This window comes from Trachypithecus francoisi, unplaced genomic scaffold (genome assembly GCF_009764315.1).
Source record: "Trachypithecus francoisi isolate TF-2019V2 unplaced genomic scaffold, Tfra_2.0 Lachesis_group12, whole genome shotgun sequence".
Lineage (NCBI taxonomy): Eukaryota > Metazoa > Chordata > Mammalia > Primates > Cercopithecidae > Trachypithecus > Trachypithecus francoisi.
The window spans coordinates 121,640,634-121,664,008 of NW_022681457.1; the positions used below are offsets into that span (position 1 = coordinate 121,640,634).

A 23,375-nucleotide genomic window follows, 5' to 3' on the forward strand; every position below is an offset into this window, starting at 1 on the left:
TCTCCCGCCGCGCTCCGACCCCGGCAGCCGAGGTCCCAGCAGAGGCGCCGGCCGCGGACCTCGGGCGCATTTGGCGGCGGCTCGCGAGGCGCTCGGGGCGCTCCATGGGTCTGGAGGGCGCTGGCTCCGCGCGCCCGCGGCCAAACCTGGGGCAGATGAAGCCGAAGCAGCCAGCCCGGCCGCCCCCAAACGCTCCGCCTCCGCCTAAACCTGCGGAACGCGAAGGACGCCGACTCTTGGGCGGTCGCCCGGGAGACCCCGACGACGCCCCGCCCCGTCTCCCGGCAACGCCAAGCAGCCGGCGCGCGAGGAATCCTGGGGAATGTAGTCCCTCCCTATGGGGGGGCTCCCGAAACCTACGCCGGGTCTTCCAGGACTACATTTCCCAGGGCGCTCCGCGCCCCGCCCCGGCACCCCACCCACGACCTCGCGCGACGGTACCACCGGGCGAGGGCGGCTCTCGCGCGGGCCTCCGGGAGTTGTAGTTTTCTGTGGGAGCTGCGGGGCCTCGCGCCGGGGCCGGGGCGGAAGAAAGACTACAAGTCCCAGGGGGCGCGGCGCCGCCGCCCGAGGGCGGGGTGTACGAAAGAGAAACTCGGAGGCCGCCCGGGTGAGTGAGGGGCTGGGGGCGAGCGTGAATGCAGCGGATGGGGGCGTCGGGGTCCGTCTCGGCGGCTGGGTCGGCGTAGGGAGTGCGAGAGGCAGACAAAGGTCGGCGGCCCCGGCCCAGCCCGAGGGACGCCCCCTGCGCGTCCCCCATCGTTCAGCGCGCGGAGAAGCCGTCCGCGCCTGGGCCCGCGTCCTCGTCGCCGCCTCCCAGCAAGCCTGGCCGCGTCCTGTTGGGGAGAGGCGCCCAGGCCGAGCGGGACGCCTGGGGAAGGGAAGGGGCGTCTGAGGAGGGAAGGGGGAGCCCGGGGAGGGGCGGAGAGGGAGTCCCTGGGGAGGGGAGGGGTTCCCGGGACAGGGGAGGGGGTCCCTGGGGAGGGGACGGGACGGACCCCCGGGAGAAGAAAGGGGGCGCGCTCGCCTCTCCTTCACCACAGCCGGGAGTGGGGGCCCCGGCGGTCCCCGGTGTCCTAGAAGTCGGCCACGATTCGGGTCTTTTTCCCGCGAGGCTTTAGGATTTATTTTTTGTCCGTTTGTCACCTGCAGTAGCCGAGGGCTAGTGGGGGTGCAGTTTTTCAGGAGCGCATTGTTGCGGTGGCAGCGAGTCGATGTTTGAGTCTGGGTGTAATTTAAGCCCAGGTGTTCGGGTGCATTTCTTACCGCGTTTCAAAGCAAACGCGGCTTCTTCCCTGGGAAACTACTTTGTGATTGAATTCTTACCCGCCTCGTCCTGTTAAATTTCAGGATGTCAAACTTGGCACCCTGTTTTTGGTTTTCGTTTTTCTTAGTATTACCACAGTGTGCAGAAAAGGCAGAGCTGCGTCTTCCTCTTTTATTTTTCCGTAGGTTACTGCACAGGTGGTGTTTGGTTACATGGGTAAGCTTTTTAGTGGTGATTTGTGAGAGATTTTGGTGAACCCATCACCCGAGCAGTACAAACTGCAACCTATTTGTAGTTTTTTATTCTTCGCCCCCTCCCACCCTTTCCTCGAGTCCATTGTATCATTCTTAGGCGTCTTCCTGTTTCCTGATGGCTTCACCTGGGAAACCCTTGCCCTCGCAGAGGGCGCCGGTTCCGAGCCCTGGAGTAGGGGCGGCCGCCCGGGATGTTCAGTGATGCGCCCAGTTACTCAGGTTTCCGTTCCCCGTTTGCGTTCAGCCAGGATCCGTCACGGCCACGTTGTTTTTAACATACATGTTTATGGATTATACAGAAACGTTCTTTTCCTTACACACACACATCCCGCCCCCAGTACTCCTCTTAAAAGCCGGTCAGGCAGGCGTCTCCACGCGCAGTCACCTCAGCGCTAGGGTCCACAGGCAGCATCCCGGGAACCCCCGAGATACCTCCCAGCCCCTCCCTGCCTTGCCGCTGCTCTCCACCTTAGCTTTGACTTACTGGGTAGCTCATTTAAAGAACAGCTGTGGATGCTGGGGTGTGAGATCGCTTGAGACCAGCCTGGGCAACATAGGAAGACCCCGTCTCTATAAAAAATACAAAATATTATCCAGGCATGGTGGCAAGCGCCTGTGGCCGTTAAAGTAGGTTGCTAGTCAGACATGAGCAGGGCAGAAGAGGGGCCCCCCTCTACCAGGGACATTTGGCTGGTAAGTGAGGGCAGCCTTGGCCGGGCGTGGTGGCTCACGCCTGTAATCTCAGCACTTTGGGAGGCCGGGGAGGGGGTGGAGGGGGTGGGTGGGCAGGTCACGAGGCCAGGAGTTCGAGACCAGTCTGGCCAATATGGTGAAACCCCGTCTCTAATAAAATACAAAAATTAGCTGGGCGTGGTGGCCTGCGCCTATAGTCCCTGCTACTCGGGAGACTAAGGCAGGAGGGAATTGCTTGAACCCTGGAGGGGGAGGTTGCAGTGAGCCAAGATCACGCCATTGCACTGCAGTCTGGGTGACAGAGCGAGACTCCGTCTCAACAACAACAACAACAACAAAAGAAGGCCTAGAGGGAGCGTGGGCACAACTCCAGTAAACTCTAAGCATACTTCCTCCCAAGCGCCGGCAGCTGTGCGTGTGGATGGCCTACCCCGAGGGAAGAACCGGGAGAAGTAACACACCCCGGAAGCCTGCCAGTAGAAGACCCTAAGTCAAAGGTCAAACCACGCACTTGATCTCTCAGGTCTCCCGCCTGGCCCTCTTCCAAGAGTGCTTTACTTCCTTTCATTCCTGCTCTAAAGCTTCTTCATAAACTGTTGCTCCTGTTGTAGAACTGCCTGGGTCTCTTCTGCCTCCTGCCGCTCAAATTCTTTCTTCAGAGGAGGGAAGAACTGAGGTTCACTGCTGCTAACGTGCTTTGGTGTCAGCAGTGGGATATGTTCTGCCACTAACAGTCCCAGCTACTTTAGGGACTGAGGCAGGAGGATCACTTGAGCCCCGGAGGTGGAGGCTGCAGTGAGCCGAGATCACAATGATGCACTCCAGCCTGTTTCACAAAGAAAAGAAAGAGCCACCTCTTCTCACCACTCTGGCTGAGGATTGCGTGTGCTGAGATGGAGTGTGGAGCTCAGGTGAGCTCTGTTACCTGCAGAATGTATCTGAGTCTTGGCACCAAAGTATGTCAGCGGCGGCCTCAAATCTCGCCGCTTCAGAAGAAAAAATAAGGTGGAAGGACATGAGGCAGAAGGAGAGACTGAGGCAAGTTTTAGAGCAGGAGTGAAAGTTGAAGCTTTAGAGCAGGAATGAAAGGAAGTACCCTTGGAAGAGGGCCAGGCTGGCGCTGTGAGAGATCAGGTGAGCGGCTTCACCTTTTGACTTGGGGTTTTATACGCTGGCAGGCGTCTGGGGTCTTGTGCCCCTTCTTCCCTGATCCTTCCTCAGGGTGGGCTGTCCACCCACGCAGCAGCCTGCTGCACGTGGGAGGGAGCATGTGCTGTGCCTTCCCTGGAGGGAGGGAGCATGCGCGGTGTGGTGCCTGGAGGGAGGGAGCATGCGCGGTGTGGTGCCTGGAGGGAGGGAGCATGCGCGGTGTGGTCCCTGGAGGGAGGGAGCATGCGCGGTGTGGTCCCTGGAGGGAGGGAGCATGCGCGGTGTGGTCACTGGAGGGAGGGAGCATGCGTGGTGTGGTCACTGGAGGGAGGGAGCATGCGCCATGGGGGGTCACTGGAGGGAGGGAGCATGCGCCGTGGGGGGGTCACTGGAGGGAGGGAGCATGCGCCGTGGGGGGGTCACTGGAGGGAGGGAGCATGCGCCCTGTGGTCACTGGAGGGAGGACGCATGCCCTGTGTGGTCACTGGAGGGTGGGATCATGTGCCTTGTGGTCGCTGGAGGGCGGGATCATGTGCCATGTGGTCACTGGAGGGCGGGATCATGCCCCGTGTGGTCCCTGGAGGGAGGGAGCGTGCGCCCTGTGTTCACTGGAGTAGTGCTCATGCTCACCTGAGGTGTTCTTCCCTTGCCTGTCAAACGTCCCTGGAAGGTCATAGACCAGTTACACGCCGCCATTTTGCCTCTCAGTGCACACGCCTGAGCCAACTTGCCCAGTTCCTGAGATCGTATCGGGAAGCTGCCAATCACCGGTTTCGGGTGTTTTCTAGCTATTGGGAGCTGCCTTTCCCTGGCGCTGGCTGCGATCAGTTCTTTTAGAGAGACAGTTAACAGCCACCTGACCATCACCTGATGGTGGCCTGACTTTCCTGGTGGGGGGTGGGCCCGATCCTGCCCTGCTCTACCTACGGCAACAGCCCGACTCAGTTGTGCTGAGCCCACGGGTAGGTGGGCAGCGTCTACCGTGCACGTCAACAAAGAGGCATGTCTCCTTCACACCCCATCAAGGGGTTTGCCGTATTTTGTTTTCTATCAAAGCAGGAGAGGGGATCTTTAGATAGAGAGGCCTGCGTTTAAGGCTCCCAGACAGTTCTCACTGGGCCTTTAAAGCTACGTTTCACGTTGGCTTCCTTTGCTTGCTATGAAGATGACCAGCAGTAGCTACACGGATGCAGCGGAAGCTCCAGGCCCTTGGTGCTGTGTTTACCGAGGTTCGGCAGCGTGAGAAACCCGCCAGTGGGCCCTCCCGCCTCCCCTATTCAGTTACTGCTGCCTGGAGGCTGGAGTTATGGTGAGCGTGGGTGTGGTCTACCCACTGCCCCAGCCGGTGGTTGCTTTTACAGGGTTGTTTTGCAAGATGATACTTATTTAAAATCACAGTGACCTGAGGCATCATTTTTTCATTGAAACCAATTCTTTTTTTTTTTTTTTTTTTTTGAAACGGAGTCTCGCTCTGTCGCCCAGGCTGGAGTGCAGTGGCGCAATCTCGGCTCACTGCAAGCTCCGCCTCCCGGGTTCACGCCATTCTGCCTCAGCCTCCCGAGTAGCTGGGACTACAGGCGCCCGCCACCTTGCCCGGCTAGTTTCTTTTTTATTTTGTATTTTTGTAGTAGAGACGGGGTTTCACCGTGTTCACCAGGATGGTCTCAATCTCCTGACCTCGTGATCTGCCCGTCTCAGCCTCCCAAAGTGCTGGGATTACAGGCTTGAGCCACCGCGCCCGGCCTACCAATTCTTTTTTGTTGTTGTTGAGACGGGGTCTGGCTCTGTCGCCCAGGTAGAGTGCAGTGGCGCCACCATGGCTCACTGTAGCCTTGACCTCCGGGGCTCAAGAGAGTCCTTCACCTCAGCCTCCCAAATAGCTGGGGCCACGGGTATGTGCCACCAAGCCCAGCTATTTTTTTTTTTTTTTTGGTAGAGATGAGATCTCACTCTGTTGTCCAGGCTGGTCTTGAACTCCTGGGCCCAAGCGATCCTCCCACCTTGGCCTCCCAAAATGCTGGGATTACAGGCCGGAGTCACCACACCTGCCCTGAAACCAGTTCTTCTAAGGGAAAATAAGAGTGGTGAAACAGTGTATAGCACAATTTAAATTCTCACTGATTTTTTCATTGACTTATAGAAATTTTCACCCCATTATGTAGCTTTGTGGCTCCAATGAGATTTTCAAAATAGAAAATGCATTTATTTAGTTACTGAGGCATAATTTTCATACAGTGAAACAGAGCTTGTGTCCAGTTCAGTTGTTTTGACAGAGGATTCACCTGCATAACCCAGACTCCTGTCCTGATGGAGAATCTGCCTGAGACCCGCGGAGGTCGCCTCCCAGGCTGTTCCAGTGCCTGCCTGCCATTCAGGACCCGAGCGCTGACTCTGAGTGTTAGGAGTCACATGTGCGGGCGGTTTTGCGTCTGCCACGGTTCACACAGAGAACTGTTTGGGAGTTTCCTCTGAGGCGCTGCACGAGGAGTTGCTGTGGGACGCGCTGTTGCAGGCTCGTGGTCTCTGAGGGCGCTCGGGTGGGTTTCCAGTGTCTGAAGACCTTGGGCCTATTTTTGTGCACATGTTTGGTGGGCAGGTGGTGTTTTTCTTGGGAACGTGCCCAGGGGAGGCGGCATCCCAGGTGTGAAAGTCCCAGCGGTTCCGTGTGTCCCCACAGTCGAGGGGCTGAGTGCCGTTTGGTGGTAGGGGCTTTAGTTTGCATTTCCCCGACGCTCATCCGTGTCGGGCACTCCACCCACCTGTTGCCATTTGCACACGTTTTCTGAGTGTCCGAGGACGTCTTTTGCCCAATTTTTGATGACCAGATTGTGAAAGTCCTTTTTATATTCCATATGCAGGGCTTTTGTCTGGTACGTGTACTGTGAATATCTCCCATTGTTTGATTTGCCTGTTCATTGTATTACTGATGTTGTAAACTAAGAATAAAATCCTAAGTCCCAGCCAACTGAACGAGCTCCCTCTTGGCCAAGGGGACCCCAGAGAAACCTTCAAAATTGAATTTCCGGCCATAAAAGGATGGGAAGTTGGACACACCTGGTTATACTCGGTTTGGACACAGCTGACAGCATTAATGTTAAAGTGGTGATCACAAGACTGACAGACTGTGGCAATGAGACGTCAAGTTATAACAGGACCCAAGGCTCTGCCAGGCAAGGGTTAAATAACACACACACCCCCCGACACACACACTGAAAGAATGAGGCTCCAGTTCCTTTTCTCTAGCAGTTAAGCAGGCACTGGCCTGAGGTGAGCAGAATGAAAACAGTGATGGCTCGCTGCCAGGCGCTAACTGACTCCCTGTTTCCCGGCCACAACTACAGCATCACTGTCCGTAACTTCCTCCTGGTAAGACACCGCCGACCACGGACTGGTTCTGAAGGTCCATGGAGGACGTGACTGGCGTGACTTCCAGGCCCCGCCTCACCTTTGGCCATACGGGGCCTCACTGTCTTACATGTAAATGTCTCATCTCATGGACATGGGTCCTACGTTACACACATGTTTATCCAGTGCACATGCATTAAGACACGCAGGAGAGAGGAGCGCTTGGGCCCAGGAGTTCAAGACCAGCCTGGGAAACAGCAAGGCACCCTTTTTACCAAAAAATAAAAATAAAATTAGCTAGATGTGGTGGCAGGCATGTAGTCCTAGCTACTTGGGAGGCTGAGGCGGGAGAGTTGCTTGAGCCCAGGAGTTCAAGATGGCAGTGAGCTGCTGTCGCACCACTGCACTCCAGCCTGGGCAACAGCAAACCCCTGTCTCTAAAAGAAAGAAAGAAAGAAATTTTAAAAAAAGAGGAAAGGAAAGGAAACTGTTCCCATTAAACACTAACTCCCCATTTCCTCCCAGCCCCTGGCAACCACCATTGTCTTTTCTGTCTCTATGAATTTGACGACCCTGGGAACCTCATGAGTAGAACCATACGGTATTTCTCCTATTGTGATGAGCTGGTTTCACTTAGCATAGTGTTTTCAAGGTTCATCCCTGTTGTAGCATGCATCCAAAGTTTCTTTTCAGGACTGTAGAATGTTCCACTATGTGTATAGACACGTTTGGTTTATCCATTCGTCTGTGGGTGGACACTTGCTCCCACCTTTTGGCCGTGGTGAACAATGCTGCTGCAGACGTGGTGGCCGTGGTGGACCATGTTGCAGACGTGATGGCCGTGGTGGACCATGTTGCAGACGTGGTGGCCGTGGTGGACCATGCTGCAGACGTGATGGCCGTGGTGGACCATGTTGCAGACGTGGTGGCCGTGGTGAACAATGCTGCTGCAGACGTGGTGGCCGTGGTGGACCATGCTGCAGACGTGGTGGCCGTGGTGGACCGTGCTGCAGACGTGGTGGCCGTGGTGGACCGTGCTGCAGACGTGGTGGCCGTGGTGGACCGTGCTGCAGACGTGGTGGCCGTGGTGGACCGTGCTGCAGACGTGGTGGCCGTGGTGGACCGTGCTGCAGACGTGGTGGCCGTGGTGGACCATGTTGCAGACGTGGTGGCCGTGGTGGACCGTGTTGCAGACGTGGTGGCCGTGGTGGACCATGTTGCAGACGTGGTGGCCGTGGTGAACAGTGCTGCTAAGACATGGTTGTACAAACATCTCTTGGAGTCCTGGTTTTCAGTTCTTTGAGGTGTAGACCCACAAGTAAAGTTCCTGGGTCATAGAGTAATTCTGTGTTTAATTCTGTGTGTATGTTTAGTTTTTGAGAAACTGACATACCGTTTTTCACACCATTTTATATTCTCAGCAGCATGCACAAGGGTTCCATTCTCTTCACATGCTTTCGCCAACGTTTATTTCTGTTTTTTTGGTAATAGCCATTCTCATAGGTGTGGAGTAGTGTTTCATTCTGGTTTTGGTTTGCATTTCCCTGATAGTTAGTGACGTTAATCGATCCTTTTTAATTGAAGTATTTAGCCATTTGTATTTAATGCCGATATTAGACTGTTTGGGTTGGAGTCCCCCATCTTTATGTTCGATTTTATTTTTCCACCTACTTTTCCCTGCTCCTCCTTGTTCCTTCCTTTTTTGTAGGTGAATTGAGTTGTGTTTTTTAATTCAATTCTATCTCCTGCTGACTTTTTAGTTCTGCCTCTTTGTGTTGTTTTTTAAGTGGTTCCTCTGGAAATTAAATATGCACGTTTAGCTTACTGTAATCCATCTTTAAAAATATTCCTGTACTTCACAGAACCTTAGCGAACAGACTCCAGTTACACTCCGTGCTCTCGTCGGCATACATTTCACTTCTAGGTATGCTGGAAAATTCTACAACACACTTACTATTATTATTATTATTTATCTTATTTTATTTGTTTATTTTGAGATGGAGTCTTGCTGTGTTGCCCAGCAGTGGAGTGCAGTGGTGCAATCTCGGCTCACTGCAATCTCCACCTTCCCGGGTTCATGCCATTGTCCTGCCTCAGCCTCCCAAGTAACTGGGAGTACAGGCACCCACCACCACGCCTGGCTAATTTTTTTTTTTTTTTTGTATTTTTAGTAGAGACGGGGTTTCACTGTGTTAGCCAGGATGGTCTTGATCTCCCTACCTCGTGATCCGCCCACCTCAGCCTCCCAAAATGCTGGGATTACAGGCATGAGCCACCGTGCCCGGCCCACACTTACTATTTTTACTTTAGTTACTAGTCTAATATTAAGAGTTTATTTATTTTTTAAATCCAATGCGTTTACTTTTTTTTTTTTTGAGATGGGGTCTTGCTCTGTCATCCAGGCTGGGGTGTGGTGGCACGATCATGGCTCACTACAGCCTCAACCTCCTGGACTCAAGCGATCCTCCCACCTCCCTCCCGAGTAGCTGGGATCACAGGCACGTGCCACTGCGCCTGGCTGATTTCTGTAAGGGTTTTGCCGTGTTGCCCAGGCTGGTCCCACAACTCCTGCCTTTGAGTGATCCTCCAGCCTCAGCCTTCCAAAGTGCTGGAATTACAAGTGTGAGCCACTGCTCCTGGCCTTTACTTCTTAAATTGAGAATTTCTATATAGTTTTACGGTAGTTGGCCAGACATGCTGAACATATTTGTTGAATGTTGGAGTTGAAAACCGTCAGACACCAGTTTACTCGGGAGTCAGAGGGCCTGGCCTGGGCCTGTCCGTGCTGCCCACTCACCGTGTGGTCTTGTTCAAGTCTTTTCCTTATCTTTAAAGTGGGGCGATAAGAAGCATCGTTGAAATTAGTGAAGACGGTTTGTGTGTATAAATCCCTTCACGTGGGGCCTGGCACGTGGCCAGTGCTCTGTAAGTGTTGATTGCTGCTGTTGTCGGACAGTGAACAGGTTTACATCCCTTGGAGACCCAGGATCTGTAGCACAAAGAGACTTGTCCTTTCAGCCCATGCTCTCCAAGTTCTGTGCTGCCAAAGCTTTTTTTTTTCCTTTGAGACAGGGCCTCGCTCTGTTGCCCAGGATGGAGTGCAGGTGCGTTCCTGGCTTGACCAGCTTGAATGCACCTGCACTATGGCTTCGAACTCCTGGCCTGAAGCAGTCCCCTCGCATCAGCCTCCCAGGCAGCTGATAGCCTAGGTGTGAGCCACCATGTCCAGACCGCAGGCTTGTTGCTGCCCAGAGCTGAGCCCCTAGGAAGCAACACTGGTGCCCACCGTCTGGAAACTAAAATCACCTTGGTTTCTGGATACAGAAAGCCATACGATGGGGTTCTTCTTCCAGTGCGAAAGAATAAACTTCTAACAGAGTGACCCTGCCATGGCGCAACTATAACCCTGGACAGAGTATGAGAAACAGCTCCCTGAGGGCCGTGGAGAGGGGCAAATTTTGGAGGCAAGTTTAGACTTGAAGGAAGCAGCCAGCACAGTTTCCTGTTTCTGCATCTTTGCCCTGAGGGCAGCCACAATCCCCACATGATAGTGTGAGGTGACTAAGGCACTGACAGAAAGTCTGCTCTCTCGGCCTGGCGCAGTGGCTCATGCTTGTAATCCCAACACTTCAGGAGACTGAGGCAGGCGGATCATGAGTTCAGGAGTTGGAGACCAGCCTGGCCAACATGGTGAAACCCCGTCTCTACTAAAAACACAAAAAATTAGGCAGGTGTGGTGGCGGCTCCTGTAATCCCAGCTACTCGTGAGGCTGAGGCCGGAGAATCGCGTGAGCCTGGGAGGCGGAGGCTTCAGTGAGCTGAGATCCAGCCACTGCACTCCAGCCTGGGTGACAGAGCGAGACACTGTCTCAAAAAAAAAAAAAAAAAAAAAAAGTAAAAAGTCTACTATCTGGCAGGGCAGCTCACTCCTGTAATCCCAGGATTTTGGGAGGCTGAGACGGGAGAATTACTTGAGGCCAGGTGTTCAGGACCAGCCTGGGCAACATAGTCTCTACAAAAGAATAGAACATTACCTGGTTCCCAACTATTCAGGAGGCCGGGGTGAGAGGATCGCAGCCACTGCATTCCTGCCTGGGCGACCAGGCAGAATGTGTCTCCAAAAAACAAGCAAACAATAAAGAAAGTACACTACCTTCCTCGTTCCAGGAGCAGACAGGGGAAGGAGCAAGCCACGCATAGCCACTCGAAAATGAGAGTAGAAGCCCCAGAAAGAATCAGAGGAGGAGTCCTGTGTGTAGATGCCACTCATTTCTGGCAAACCCCTGACCCCTGCGTGCACCCCGTGCCATGCAGCGACCTGAGCCACCGCTCACAGCAGGTGTGACAGTGTTTGCAGTTTGAATCTAATGAAATTAATTGCCTGCTAAGTAGAAACATGGATTCTCTTCAGAGGAATATCTCAGAAAACAGTGTCTCCACAATGTGACGTTTGCAATGTGTGGGATGCAGTTCAAACTAACATATGAAGAGCCGGGAAAATGTGAGCCCTTCTCAAAGGGAAAGATGACAGACATGAATCTGACCTAACTGCTGGGGTCATCAGAAAAGCAGTTTGGAGCAGGCTTAGTGACTGTGCTCAGTGAAGAAAAGGGAAATGCATGCAGAATGAACAAAGTGCCGGAAATCTCAGCAGAGGAAACATGTTTAAATGAGCCAAATGGGAATTTTAGGTCAAACGAATACAAGATCTGGCTGGGTGTGGTAGCTCACACCTGTAATCCCAGCACTTTGGGAGGCCGAGGCAAAGAATCGCTTGAGCCCAGGAGGCGGAGGTCGCAGTGAGCTGAGATTGTGCCATTGCACTCCAGCCTGGCGACAAGAGCGAAATTGTCTCAAAGACAAAAACAAACAAAAAAACCAAGATCGGAAATTTTGTTTTGTTTATTTTATTTTATTTATTTATTTATTTATTTTTTTGAGACAGGGTCTTACTCTGTCACCCAGGCTGGAGTGCAGTGTTGTGATCTCGGCTCACTGCAACTTCCGCCTCCCGGGTTCAAGTGATTCTCCTGCCTCAGCTTCCTGAGTAGCTGGGATTACAGGCACTTGCCACCACGGCCAGCAATGTTTTTTTTTTTTTTAGTAGACAGACGGTTTCACTATATTGGCCAGGCTTGTCTCAAACTCCTGACATCAGGTGATCCACCTGCCTCAGCCTCCCCAAAGTGCTGGGATTACAGGTGTGAGCCACTGCACCCAGCCAAGATCTGAAATTTTAAAATTCACCAAATGAATATAACAGAAGGAAAATAACAGAGAAAATAGGCAGAGTCCTCAAAGACAGAAGAATAGAAATTGTCCAATCTGTGAAAAAAAAAGGGTGGAAGTGATTGGAGGAAAAAAACAAAACAAAACCATGAACAGAGCCTCAGGGACCTGTAGGGCAATATCGATGAAATGTCTAACGCTTCAGGGACCTGTAGGGAGATACGGACATGTCTAACACGCAGGTAATTACAGAGGTCCAGGAGAGGAGAGGCATAGCTGACAGAAGAAATACTTGAAGAAACAGTAACCAGAAACTTTCAAATTTGGTGAAAGACATAAATTTACAGTTTTAAGAATCCCACGACTGGGCGCGGTGGCTCAAGCCTGTAATCCCAGCACTTTGGGAGGCCGAGGCGGGCGGATCACGAGGTCAGGAGATCGAGACCATCCTGGCTAACACGATGAAACCCCGTCTCTACTAAAAACTACAAAAAACTAGCCGGGCGAGGTGGCGGGCGCCTGTAGTCCCAGCTACCCGGGAGGCTGCGGCAGGAGAATGGCGTGAACCCGGGAGGCGGAGCTTGCAGTGAGCTGAGATCCGGCCACTGCACTCCAGCCTGGGTGACAGAGCGAGACTCTGTTTCAAAAAAAAAAAAAAATTTCCAACTCGGGTGGGAAAAAACAGAAGAAGAAAATATATTTCCAACTGAATGATAATGAAAATATAACATCAGAATTGTTGGTGTAGCTGCAGCAGTACTTAGAACTCTGTAGCTGTAAGTGCATGTAAAGGCATGAAAGCAGAGACCTGAGATTCACTTCCAGAAGCTAGGGAAGAAAGAACAAAGAAACCCAAAGCCAAAAAAGGGAAATAAAGGAAAATACAGAAATCAATGGCATCAAAAGCATGAAAGAAAAAATGGAGGCCGGGCGCGGTGGCTCAAGCCTGTAATCCCAGCACTTTGGGAGGCCGAGACGGGCGGATCACGAGGTCAGGAGATCGAGACCATCCTGGCTAATACGGTGAAACCCCGTCTCTACTAAAAATACAAAAACTAGCCGGGCGAGGTGGCGGGCGCCTGTAGTCCCAGCTACTTGGGAGGCTGAGGCAGGAGAATGGCGGAAACCCAGGAGGCGGAGCTTGCAGTGAGCTGAGATCTGGCCACTGCACTCCAGTCCGGGCGACAGAGCGAGACTCCGCCTCAAAAAAAAAAAAAAAAAAAAAAAAAAAAGAAAAAATGGAGAAACGTAACAATATGAAAAGCTGATTTTTTCCCTAAAAGATTGGAAAGATTGACAAACCTCGACTCTACCAAGAATGGTCAATTTTAAGAAATGAGAGCCAGGTGAGGTGGGTCACACCTGTAATCCCAGCACTTTGGGAGGCATAGGCGGGAGGACTGCTTGAACCCAGGAGTTTGAGACCAGCCTGGGAATCGTAAGGAGACCCCATCTCTACAAAAAAAAAAAAAAAAAGAATTTAATAAGCTGGGCGTGGTGGCTCGAGCCTGTAGTCCCAGCTACTCAGAAGGCTAAGGTGGGAGGATCACTTGAGCCCAGGAGGTTGAGGCTGCAGTGAGCTGTGATCGCACCACTGCACTCCAGCCCGGGCGACAGAGAGAGACCTGTCTGAAAAGCAAACAAACAAATAGAAAGATAGGCCGGGCGCAGTGGCTCATGCCTGTAATCCCAGCACTTTGGGAGGCCAAGGTGGGCGGATCACTTGAGGTCAGGAGTTGAAGACCAGCCTGGCCAACATGGTGAAACCCTGTTTCTACTAAAAATACAAAAATTAGCCAGGCATGGTGGCGTGCACCTATAGTCCCAGCTATTCGGGAGGCTGAGGCACAAGAATCGCTGGAACCTGGGAGGCAGAGGTTGCAGTGAGCCAAGATCATGCCACTGCACTCCAGCCTCGGTGACAGAGTGAGACTCGGTCTCAAAAGAAAAAAATAGACAGCACAAATCGCCAATATCAAGAACAAAAGAGGCACTATTTCTAAGGATCCTATAGACACAGTAATAGACTATTGCCAGCCGTGGTGGCTCACGCCTGTAATCCCAGCACTTTGGGAGACCGAGGCAGGAGGACTGTTTGAGCCCAGGAGTTCAAGACCAGCCCTGGCACCATCGTACTTCAGTTTTGTTTCATAGTGAGACCCTGTCCCTACAAAAAAAAATCAAAAAATTAGCCAGGTGTGGCAGCACTTGCCTGTGTTCCCAGCTACTTGGGAGGCCGAGGTGGGAGGATGACCTGGGCCTGGGAGACTGAGGCCGTGGTGAGCTGAGGTCACACCGCTGTGCTCCAGCCTGGGTGACAGAGCGAGACCATGTTTCAAAATACTAGGTGACTGTTATGACCAATTTTAGGCCAGTAAATGTAGCAATTTCAATGCAGTGGATAAACTCTTGGAAGAATGTAACTGGTCAAAAGTGATGGAAATCTGCATGGCCCTCTTTCTGTTCAGGAAATTGAATTCATTACCAGAGAACCTACCTACCAAGAAAACTCCTGGCATACATACATGGTTTCCTGGTGAATTCTAGCCAATATTCAAAGAAGAAATCACAATATTTTTTTTTTTTTTTTTTTTTGAGACGGAGTCTCGCTCTGTCGCCCAGGCTGGAGTGCAGTGGCTGGATCTCAGCTCACTGCAAGCTCCGCCTCCTGGGTTTACGCCATTCTCCTGCCTCAGCCTCCCGAGCAGCTGGGACTACAGGCGCCCGCCACCTCGCCCGGCTAGTTTTTTGTATTTTTTAGTAGAGACGGGGTTTCACCGTGTTAGCCAGGATGGTCTCGATCTCCTGACCTCGTGATCCGCCCGCCTCGGCCTCCCAAAGTGCTGGGATTACAGGCTTGAGCCACCGCGCCCGGCCGAAATCACAATATTCTTACACAGTCTTTCAGGAAATAAAATAGGAGGGGGAACGGGTGCTGTGACTCCTCCCTATAACCCCAGCACTTTGGGAGGCTGAGGTGGGAGCATCCCTTGATCACAGGAGTTCAAGGCTGCAGTGAGCTATGATAGCACCACTACACTCCAGCCTGGCAACAGAGTGAGAGCCTGTCTCTCTTTAAAAAAAGGAGGGATGGCCGGGCGCGGTGGCTCAAGCCTGTAATCCCAGCACTTTGGGAGGCCGAGGTGGGCGGATCACGCGGTCAGGAGATCGAGACCCTCCTGGCTAACACGGTGAAACCCCGTCTCTACTAAAAATACAAAAAAAAAAAACTAGCCGGGCGAGGTGGCTGGCGCCTGTAGTCCCAGCTACTCGGAGGCTGAGGCGGGAGAATGGCGGGAACCCGGGAGGCGGAGCTTGCAGTGAGCCGAGATCGCGCCACTGCACTCCAGCCTGGGCGACACAGCGAGACTCCGTCTCAAAAAAAAAAAAATAAAAAAATAAAAAAATAAAAAAAAAATAAAAAAAGGAGGGCATGGCCGGGCGCGGTGGCTCACGCCTGTAATCCCAGCACTTTGAGAGGCTGAGGCGGGCGGATCACAAGGTCAGGAGATCGAGACCATCCTGGCTAACACGGGGAAGCCCCGTCTCTACTAAAAATACAAAAAATTAGCTGGGCGTGGTGGCGGGCACCTGTGGTCCCAGCTACTCGGGAGGCTGAGGCAGGAGAATGGCGTGGGCCCGGGAGGCGGAGCTTGCAGTGAGCTGAGATCGCACCACTGCACTCCAGCCTGGGCGACAGAGCGAGACTCCGTCTCAAAAAAAAAAAAAAAAAAAGGAGGGCATATTTCCCAGCTGGTTTTATGAGGCAATATAACCCAATACCAAAACCTGACAAAGACATCTAAAAAAAAAAATAGACCACTATCCTTCATGAACACAGGCAGAAATCCTTAGGAAGGTATTGGCAGGTGAAATCCAACAGTAGCCTGGGAGGGCAGCACACCTTGGCTAAGCATGGTTTATCCCAGCGATACAAGGTGGTTTTGATTCATAAATCAATCTTTGTCGCCACCATGTCACTAGAATAAAGAAGGGAAGGACGAACAGTGAAATAGGTGCAGAAAAGACATTTGGAAACATTTATATCTGTTTTATGATTTTTAAAAATAAACCTCAGCAAACTTAGAAGGAAACTCCCTGAGTCTGATACACAGACATTATGAAAAACCTACACTAGACATTGTACTTTTAATGCCAAAACATTGAGCAGTTTATCCCTAAAATCAAGAACAAGGATGACACCCATTCTCACTCTTCTGTCCAACATTATACTCAAAGTCCCAGCCACTGCGATAAGGTAAGAAAAAAGGCAAACTGAAGTCACAAGGATTAGAAAGGAAGAAGTAAAACTGTATTTATTTGTAGATGACATGATTATTTATGTAGAGGACCCTAAGAAAGCTACAGAGAATTGCTAGAACTATTAAGTGAATTTAGCAAGATTCCAGAAATCAAGGTTAATGTGCAAAATTTTATCATTATATAGTAGCAGCAAACTATTGGAAAATGAAATCAGAAATTCCATTCTATTTGTAATAACAAAAAGTAAAATACTTGGTAATTACTTTGATAAAAGATATACAAGACCTGTTCACTGAAAACTATAAACACTGCTGAGATACATTGAAGAAGACGTGGAGGGATGAAGAGAGACAGCACGTCTGTGATGAAAAGACTCAATTCTGTTCAAATGTCAGCTCTCCCAGTCAAAATCACAGTAGGCTTTGTAGGAATTGAAACAATGAATCTAAAATAGGAAACACATGTGACCTAGAACTGCCAGAGCAATTAAGGAAAGCAGAGCTGATTTCAAAGTTTCTATTCTAATGACTGCGTCAGTAATCCAGTCAGCCATGGTATCCCTGAAGAAGAGACACACAGGTGGGTGGAACAGAATAGAAAGCCCAGAAATAGACCTCACATCTATAGTCCATTGATTTTCAATAAAGATATCAACGTAATTCCACATGGAAAGAAGTATTTTTAGCAACTGTTTATATATAAGGGAAGAAATGACGTTTGACCTGCATTTCACCACACACAAAGGTGACTTGAAATGCAAAAACTAAAGCCGTAACACTTCTGGAAGAAAGCAGTAAATCTTAGTGACCGTGAGGTCAAGGCAGAGATTTCTTAGGACACAAAAAACAAGAACCACAAAAGGAAAAATGGATGCATTCAATTTTATTAAAACTTTCATTAAAATTAAAAACATTTGCTCTTCAGAAGATGTCCATAAGAAAATGATAAGACAGGGGCCGGATGCAGTGGCTCATGCCTGTAATCCCAGCACTTTGGGAGGCCGAGGCGGGCGGATCACGAGGTCAGGAGATCGAGACCATCCTGGCTAACACGGGGAAACCCCGTCTCTACTAAAAATACAAAAAATTAGCCAGGCGTAGCGGCGGCACCTGTAGTCCCAGCTACTCGGGAGGCTGAGGCAGAATGGTGTGAACCCGGGAGGCGGAGCTTGCAGTGAGCTGAGATCGCTCCACTGCACTCCAGCCTGGGCGACAGAATGAGACTCCATCTCAAAAAAGAAAAAAAAATGGTAAGACAAACCACAGGATGGAAGAAAATATTTGCAATACATAAATCTGATGAAGAATATGTGTTTTAGCTAAGCGCAGTGGTGACACGCACCTGTAGTCTCAGCTGCTTGGGAGGCTGAGGTGGGAGCATCGCCTGAGCCCCGGAGATCCAGGCTGCAGTGAGCCACGATGGCGCCACTGCACTCCAGCCTGGGTGACAGAGTGAGGCCCTATCCGCCACCCCACCCCACCCCACCAAAAAAGGTGTATGTTACAACTCCACCCGATTAAACAAAATGGGCAGAAGATATGAGCAGACACTTCAGAAAAGATACGTAAGTGGCTAATAAGCACATGGAAAGATGCCATCGTTAGTCTTCAGGGAAATGCAAACAACACAGATGCCTGCACGTGCACGGCACCCTGCGTGCACCCGCACTACCAGTGGGAGGGCAAACAGCACAGCCCTGTGGAAGATGGCTGCAGTTTCTCAGAAAGTTAAACATGCACCTCCCTGTGGGCCAGCCACTCTGCTCCCAAGAGAAATGAAGACAGATGTCCACATGAGGGCATGTGCCAGGGCCTCTGCTGCAGCTTCATCCAGTCACCAGGAACTGGGAGCAGCCCAGGCACCCACCGGCAGGCGATGGGTAATGGTGGCGATGTTTGGCCACACGGTGGAAAAATCCTTTGGCTGTGGAAAGGAAGAAAGTGCAGATAAAACAACATGGAAGGATCTGAAGGTCAGTGTCAGTGTGTGCAACCCCTTTGTATAAGATCCTAAAAGATACAGCTGCAGTCCCGTCAACTCCTGGGTGCTGGGAGCCCAGGCTTTTGGGGGCTGCAGCGAGCGCTGGCAGCTGCATGGGACCAGGCGCCATCCCGGCTGTGGTGGCAGCTTCAAGGGGGTGGTCAGACTCACCCGCCTGTGTACTGACATGGATGTGGTTTATTGTATGTAAAGTACACCTCTGTAGAGTTGACTCAATAGCAGATGGAAGTGTAGGTTGAAATCTTGGTCTTCTGGTTGCTGAATCAAAATGATGTTTTGTGACTTAATGTGGCACTCAGGACGCTCTTTAACCAGAGAGGGAGCAGAAGGGTCTGTGATGTCTGGAGTTTTCCACCAAGCAGAGGAAGACGGACTCTGCTGGGCAAATGTTAAAGGGACAAAAGGAAAAACTAAGACTTGATCACACTCTGTGGGTGGTGCGAGCAGCATGTCTGTGACTTTAACACGTTCCATCTAAAGGATTTCACATCAGAGAGAGGAGGAGCTGAATTAGAGGAGAGCATGCTTTTTTTTTTTTTTTGAGATGGAGTTCGCCTTGCATGGGCTGGAGTGCAGTGGTGCAGTCTCGGTTCACTGCAGCCTCCACCTTCTGGGCTCAGGTTCCACCTCAGCCTCCTGAGTAGCTGGGACCTCAGGCTCCCGCTACCAGGCCCAACTAATTTTAAACTTTTTGTAAAGTTTTAACAGGGTCTGGCCGTGTTGCCCAGGCTGGTCTGCAACTCCTGAGTTCAAGAATTCCGACCACCCCCACCTCCCAGGGTCCTCCAGCAGGCTCACATCTCGGCAGCCTGGTCAGTTTGTGAGGCCATGACCTGAATCCAGCATGGAGTGGGTGACAGAGTGGAACACCCCTGTGGCAGGGACGGGATCTGTGTCCTCCAGGGCCTCCGTCTCCCTGTGGCAGGGACGGGATCTGTGTCCTCCAGGGCCTCCGTCTCCCTGTGGCAGGGACGGGATCTGTGTCCTCCAGGGCCTCCGTCTCCCTGTGGCAGGGACGGGATCTGTGTCCTCCAGGGCCTCCGTCTCCCTGTGGCAGGGACGGGATCTGTGTCCTCCAGGGCCTCCGTCTCCCTGTGGCAGGGACGGGATCTGTGTCCTCCAGGGCCTCCATCTCCCGCTGTTCACAGCCCTTGTCCAAGGACCCCTGGCCTAGGCCATCAAGAGGAGCTCCACAGGCCTGGCTCGGCCTCAGCCCCTCTCAGGGTGACTTGCCAGGGAGGCCCCTGAGCCAGTGCAGTGATACCACTTGAGGGTTTGTGCGCCTGGCAGGTGTCTCCTCCCTTTACCTAGGAAGGCAGGGCCATGGTGCCAGGTCCTGTGGCTGGCAAGTGCAGGAGAGAGGGGTTTGTGCGGGAAGACCGGTGCCCACTGCGTGCAGCCTGGGCCACTGAGTTCCGTGCTTGCTCCCTGAGCAAAGGCCAGGCCAAGGGCCTGTATCCCAGGCCCTCTCACCCGCAGGAGGCCAGGAGGCCAGCTCGGGGGAAATGCTCGTGGAGACAGCCCTGCCAAGGCCCCCACAGCCCAAGGACGGCCCCTCCAGGACGCTCTGCTCGACAGCCAGGGACCAGCAAGGGTGTGGACAGAGGGCCCAGAGTGGACCCAGACCCCGCACTGTAGGCCGCAACCCACATGAGTTGCCCTCGAGTGACCACGGTCTCACCTGCTGCCTTCATCTGCAGGACTGGGCCGGGATCTGCAGGGCTCAGCTGAACCCATGAACTCCCAGAGCTAACCCCTGACCACCAGGGCGGGCAAAGGGCTGATGTCGGTATCTCCCATCCTGGAGGGGCAGGTAAGGCCCCGCCTACACCTCGCCCCACCCGTGCCTCCAAAGGCCCTAAGCCCTCACTCTTTCGCCCCACCTCCATTTGGCCCCGCCCTCTCCGTCATGACGCTGGACCCCTGCCATGGCCCTGCCCCGTCTCCATTTGACTCAGCCTCTGCCGCGCCCCATCCCACCTCCATTTGGCCCCACCCTCCCTGCCACAGCCCCACCCACTTCCATTTGGCCCCGCCCTCACCACAGCCCCGCCCATCTCCATTTGGCCCCACCCTCCCTGCCCCAGCCCATCTCCACTTAGCACCACCCTCCGTGCCACAGCACCACCCACTTCCATTTGGCCCCGCCCTCACCACAGCCCCGCCCATCTCCATTTGGCCCCACCCTCCCTGCCCCAGCCCATCTCCACTTAGCACCACCTCCGTGCCACAGCACCACCCACTTCCATTTGGCCCCGCCCTCCCCACCACAGCCCCGCCCATCTCCATTTGGCCCCACCCTCCCTGCCCCAGCCCATCTCCACTTAGCACCACCCTCCGTGCCACAGCACCACCCACTTCCATTTGGCCCCGCCCTCACCACAGCCCCGCCCATCTCCATTTGGCCCCACCCTCCCTGCCCCAGCCCATCTCCACTTAGCACCACCCTCCGTGCCACAGCACCACCCACTTCCATTTGGCCCCGCCCTCACCACAGCCCCGCCCATCTCCATTTGCCCCACCCTCCCTGCCCCAGCCCATCTCCACTTAGCACCACCCTCCGTGCCACAGCACCACCCACTTCCATTTGGCCCCGCCCTCCCCACCACAGCCCCGCCCATCTCCATTGGCCCCACCCTCCCTGCCCCAGCCCATCTCCACTTAGCACCACCCTCCGTGCCACAGCACCACCCACTTCCATTTGCCCCGCCCTCACCACACCAGCCCCGCCCATCTCCATTTGGCCCCACCCTCCCTGCCCCAGCCATCTCCACTTAGCACCACCCTCCGTGCCACAGCACCACCCACTTCCATTTGCCCCGCCCTCACCACAGCCCCGCCCATCTCCATTTGGCCCCCCCCTCCCTGCCCCAGCCCATCTCCACTTAGCACCACCCTCCGTGCCACAGCACCACCCACTTCCATTTGGCCCCGCCCTCCCCACCACAGCCCCGCCCATCTCCATTTGGCCCCACCCTCCCTGCCCCAGCCCATCTCCACTTAGCACCACCCTCCGTGCCACAGCACCACCCACTTTCATTTGGCCCCGCCCTCCCTCCCCACAGCCCCGCCCATCTCCATTTGGCCCCACCCTCCCTGCCCCAGCCCATCTCCACTTAGCACCACCCTCCGTGCCACAGCACCACCCACTTCCATTTGGCCCCGCCCTCCCCACCACAGCCCCGCCCATCTCCATTTGGCCCCACCCTCCCTGCCCCAGCCCATCTCCACTTAGCACCACCCTCCGTGCCACAGCACCACCCACTTCCATTTGGCCCCGCCCTCCCCACCACAGCCCCGCCCATCCATTTGGCTGTGCCCTCCTTGCCTCAGCCCATCTCCACTTAGCACCACCCTCCGTGCCACAGCCCCACCCACTTCCATTTGGCCCCGCCCTCCCCACCACAGCCCCACTCATCCATTTGGCTGTGCCCTCCTTGCCTCAGCCCGCCCCACCAACATCTCTATTTGGCCCTAACCCCCGCTGCCTCGGCTCCACCCCATCTCTTTGGCTCTGTGCGCTCCTCACTGTTGCAGGCCTTGCGCATCTGCTCCTGGCATGGCGCTGCGGCACCTCGTCTTCCTGGCTGGCCTTCTGGTGGGAGTTGCAAGCAAGTCCATGGAGAACATGGTAGGTGCCCCCATCACGTGTCCATGCGGCCTAAGCCAGGGCCTCTGAGGAGGGCGGTGGGCCCTTCCCCTAGGGGTCTAACCCTTCAACCTTTAGGACACTGATGTCCCAGCCCCAGAGGTGCTGACCGGGTCCACTGCTGGGGTCAGAGGGGCCTGTGCCTCGCAGAGGGGAGCCCTGCGCTGCCTGCTTGGTGAGCACCTGCTCAGGAATGACTGGGTCCGGCCGAGCCCCCATGGTGAGGCATCCTGACCCGCACTGGGAGCAGCTCTGCCAGCAGTGACGGCACAGCCCGCCGCACGTTGCTATCGGGGAGTGTAGATGCAGTGGTTCCAGACTCCCAGTTGGAGTGGGTGGGGGGTGGGGACCCCTTGCCAACCTGGTTGGGGCATTTGAGGGACTGGACCTGGACCTCTCCCTGGCGGTGTGGATTCTCTCCCGTACTCCACCGTCACCCCTGGACACCCTCACCATTCACTGCATTCAGGTCACGAGCAACAGCACAGCTGTGATCAACACACAAGCTGAGGGCACCCTGAGCCCCCCAGGCCTGTCCAGCCTGCCTGTGGTCAAGGAATGGGCCCTCACACACACCGTAAATGCCAGCACCCAGTGCACCTGTGCAGCACCTGGGCACCCAGGCGTGAATTCGTCCCCTGAAATGCTAGCCAGGCCCAGGCACTTCCTCTGTGGGGTCAAGCTGGAAACCTGTGATGGAGGGGTGTCCAGAGAATTGCAGAGAATGTCGGTGGCACTGCCACGGCCTGCGGGTGCCACCTCGTGGGGGTGGTTTACTCTGTTCCAGGCCCAGCTTTTCCTTGGAAACCGCCCACCCAGGGTCCCACAGGGATGTGCACTGTGGCCATGAGTCCTCTTGCTCCCAGGCCCACAGGGACAGAGGGCCACCGATGCTGACTCCAGAAGAAGCTGGAGCTGTGGGTGTTGAGATGTGCTCACACGGCACCCCTCAGCCACTGCTGCTCTGGGCATGAGCCTGCCTGGCAGGTGCGTCCTGGAGTTTCACTGCTGTGTCCCCTCCAGGCCCAGCTGCCCGAGTGCTGTGTGGATGTGGTGGGCGTCAACGCCAGCTGCCCGGGTGCAAGCCTGTGTGGCCCAGGTAAGCTACTTTGTCCCAAGCAGAATCCAGACCAGCCACTGAGCCACTGGCATGTGCCGAGGTCCCTCCCCTCGGTGACAAGGACAGTGCTCATCTGCGCTGCGGGGCCAGGGGGCGTGGACGGGACGGTGAGGACTGCGGAGCTTGGGGAAGGACAGCTGAACCTCCTTCCTGGCGGGTGGCCTTGAGCATTGGCCCGGTGAGGAGACTGGCCCGGCAGTGGGCTGGGAGCAGAGGCAGGAGCTGAGAACAGAAAGGTGCTGGGGGAAGGGTCTGGGGGAGTGGCCCATGAGCTCAGCCATTCTCACGGGGCAGTCCTGGCTCTAGGGGCCTTTTTTGCCTGTCCATGCTCGGGCAGAGGTGCTGCTGGGCCCTGGTGTGTGGAGTGGGATGCTGCCAGAGGATTCATGTGTCAGTGCGTCACAG

The 23,375-nt window shown here is 54.1% G+C and overlaps 1 protein-coding gene across 6 annotated transcripts in view; it reads left to right on the forward strand.

Annotated features, from left to right (window-relative positions):
• Nucleotides 1-326: 326 nt before the first annotated feature.
• CUNH1orf159 (chromosome unknown C1orf159 homolog) overlaps nucleotides 327-23,375 on the forward strand; it is a 32,240-nt gene continuing 9,191 nt past the window's right edge. The window contains exons 1-4 of one of the 6 annotated variants that reach the window (XM_033228824.1): nucleotides 327-610; nucleotides 19,902-20,014; nucleotides 21,739-21,832; nucleotides 22,874-22,949. In XM_033228824.1, the coding sequence (XP_033084715.1) occupies nucleotides 21,761-21,832; nucleotides 22,874-22,949 (148 nt within the window). In that variant the 5' untranslated portion in view covers nucleotides 327-610; nucleotides 19,902-20,014; nucleotides 21,739-21,760. Of the gene's footprint in view, nucleotides 611-8,572; nucleotides 8,633-17,396; nucleotides 18,173-19,901; nucleotides 20,015-21,738; nucleotides 21,833-22,873; nucleotides 22,950-23,375 lie in introns of those variants that run through there. The other 5 variants (XM_033228818.1, XM_033228823.1, XM_033228822.1 and 2 more) reach the window with 5 other exon arrangements.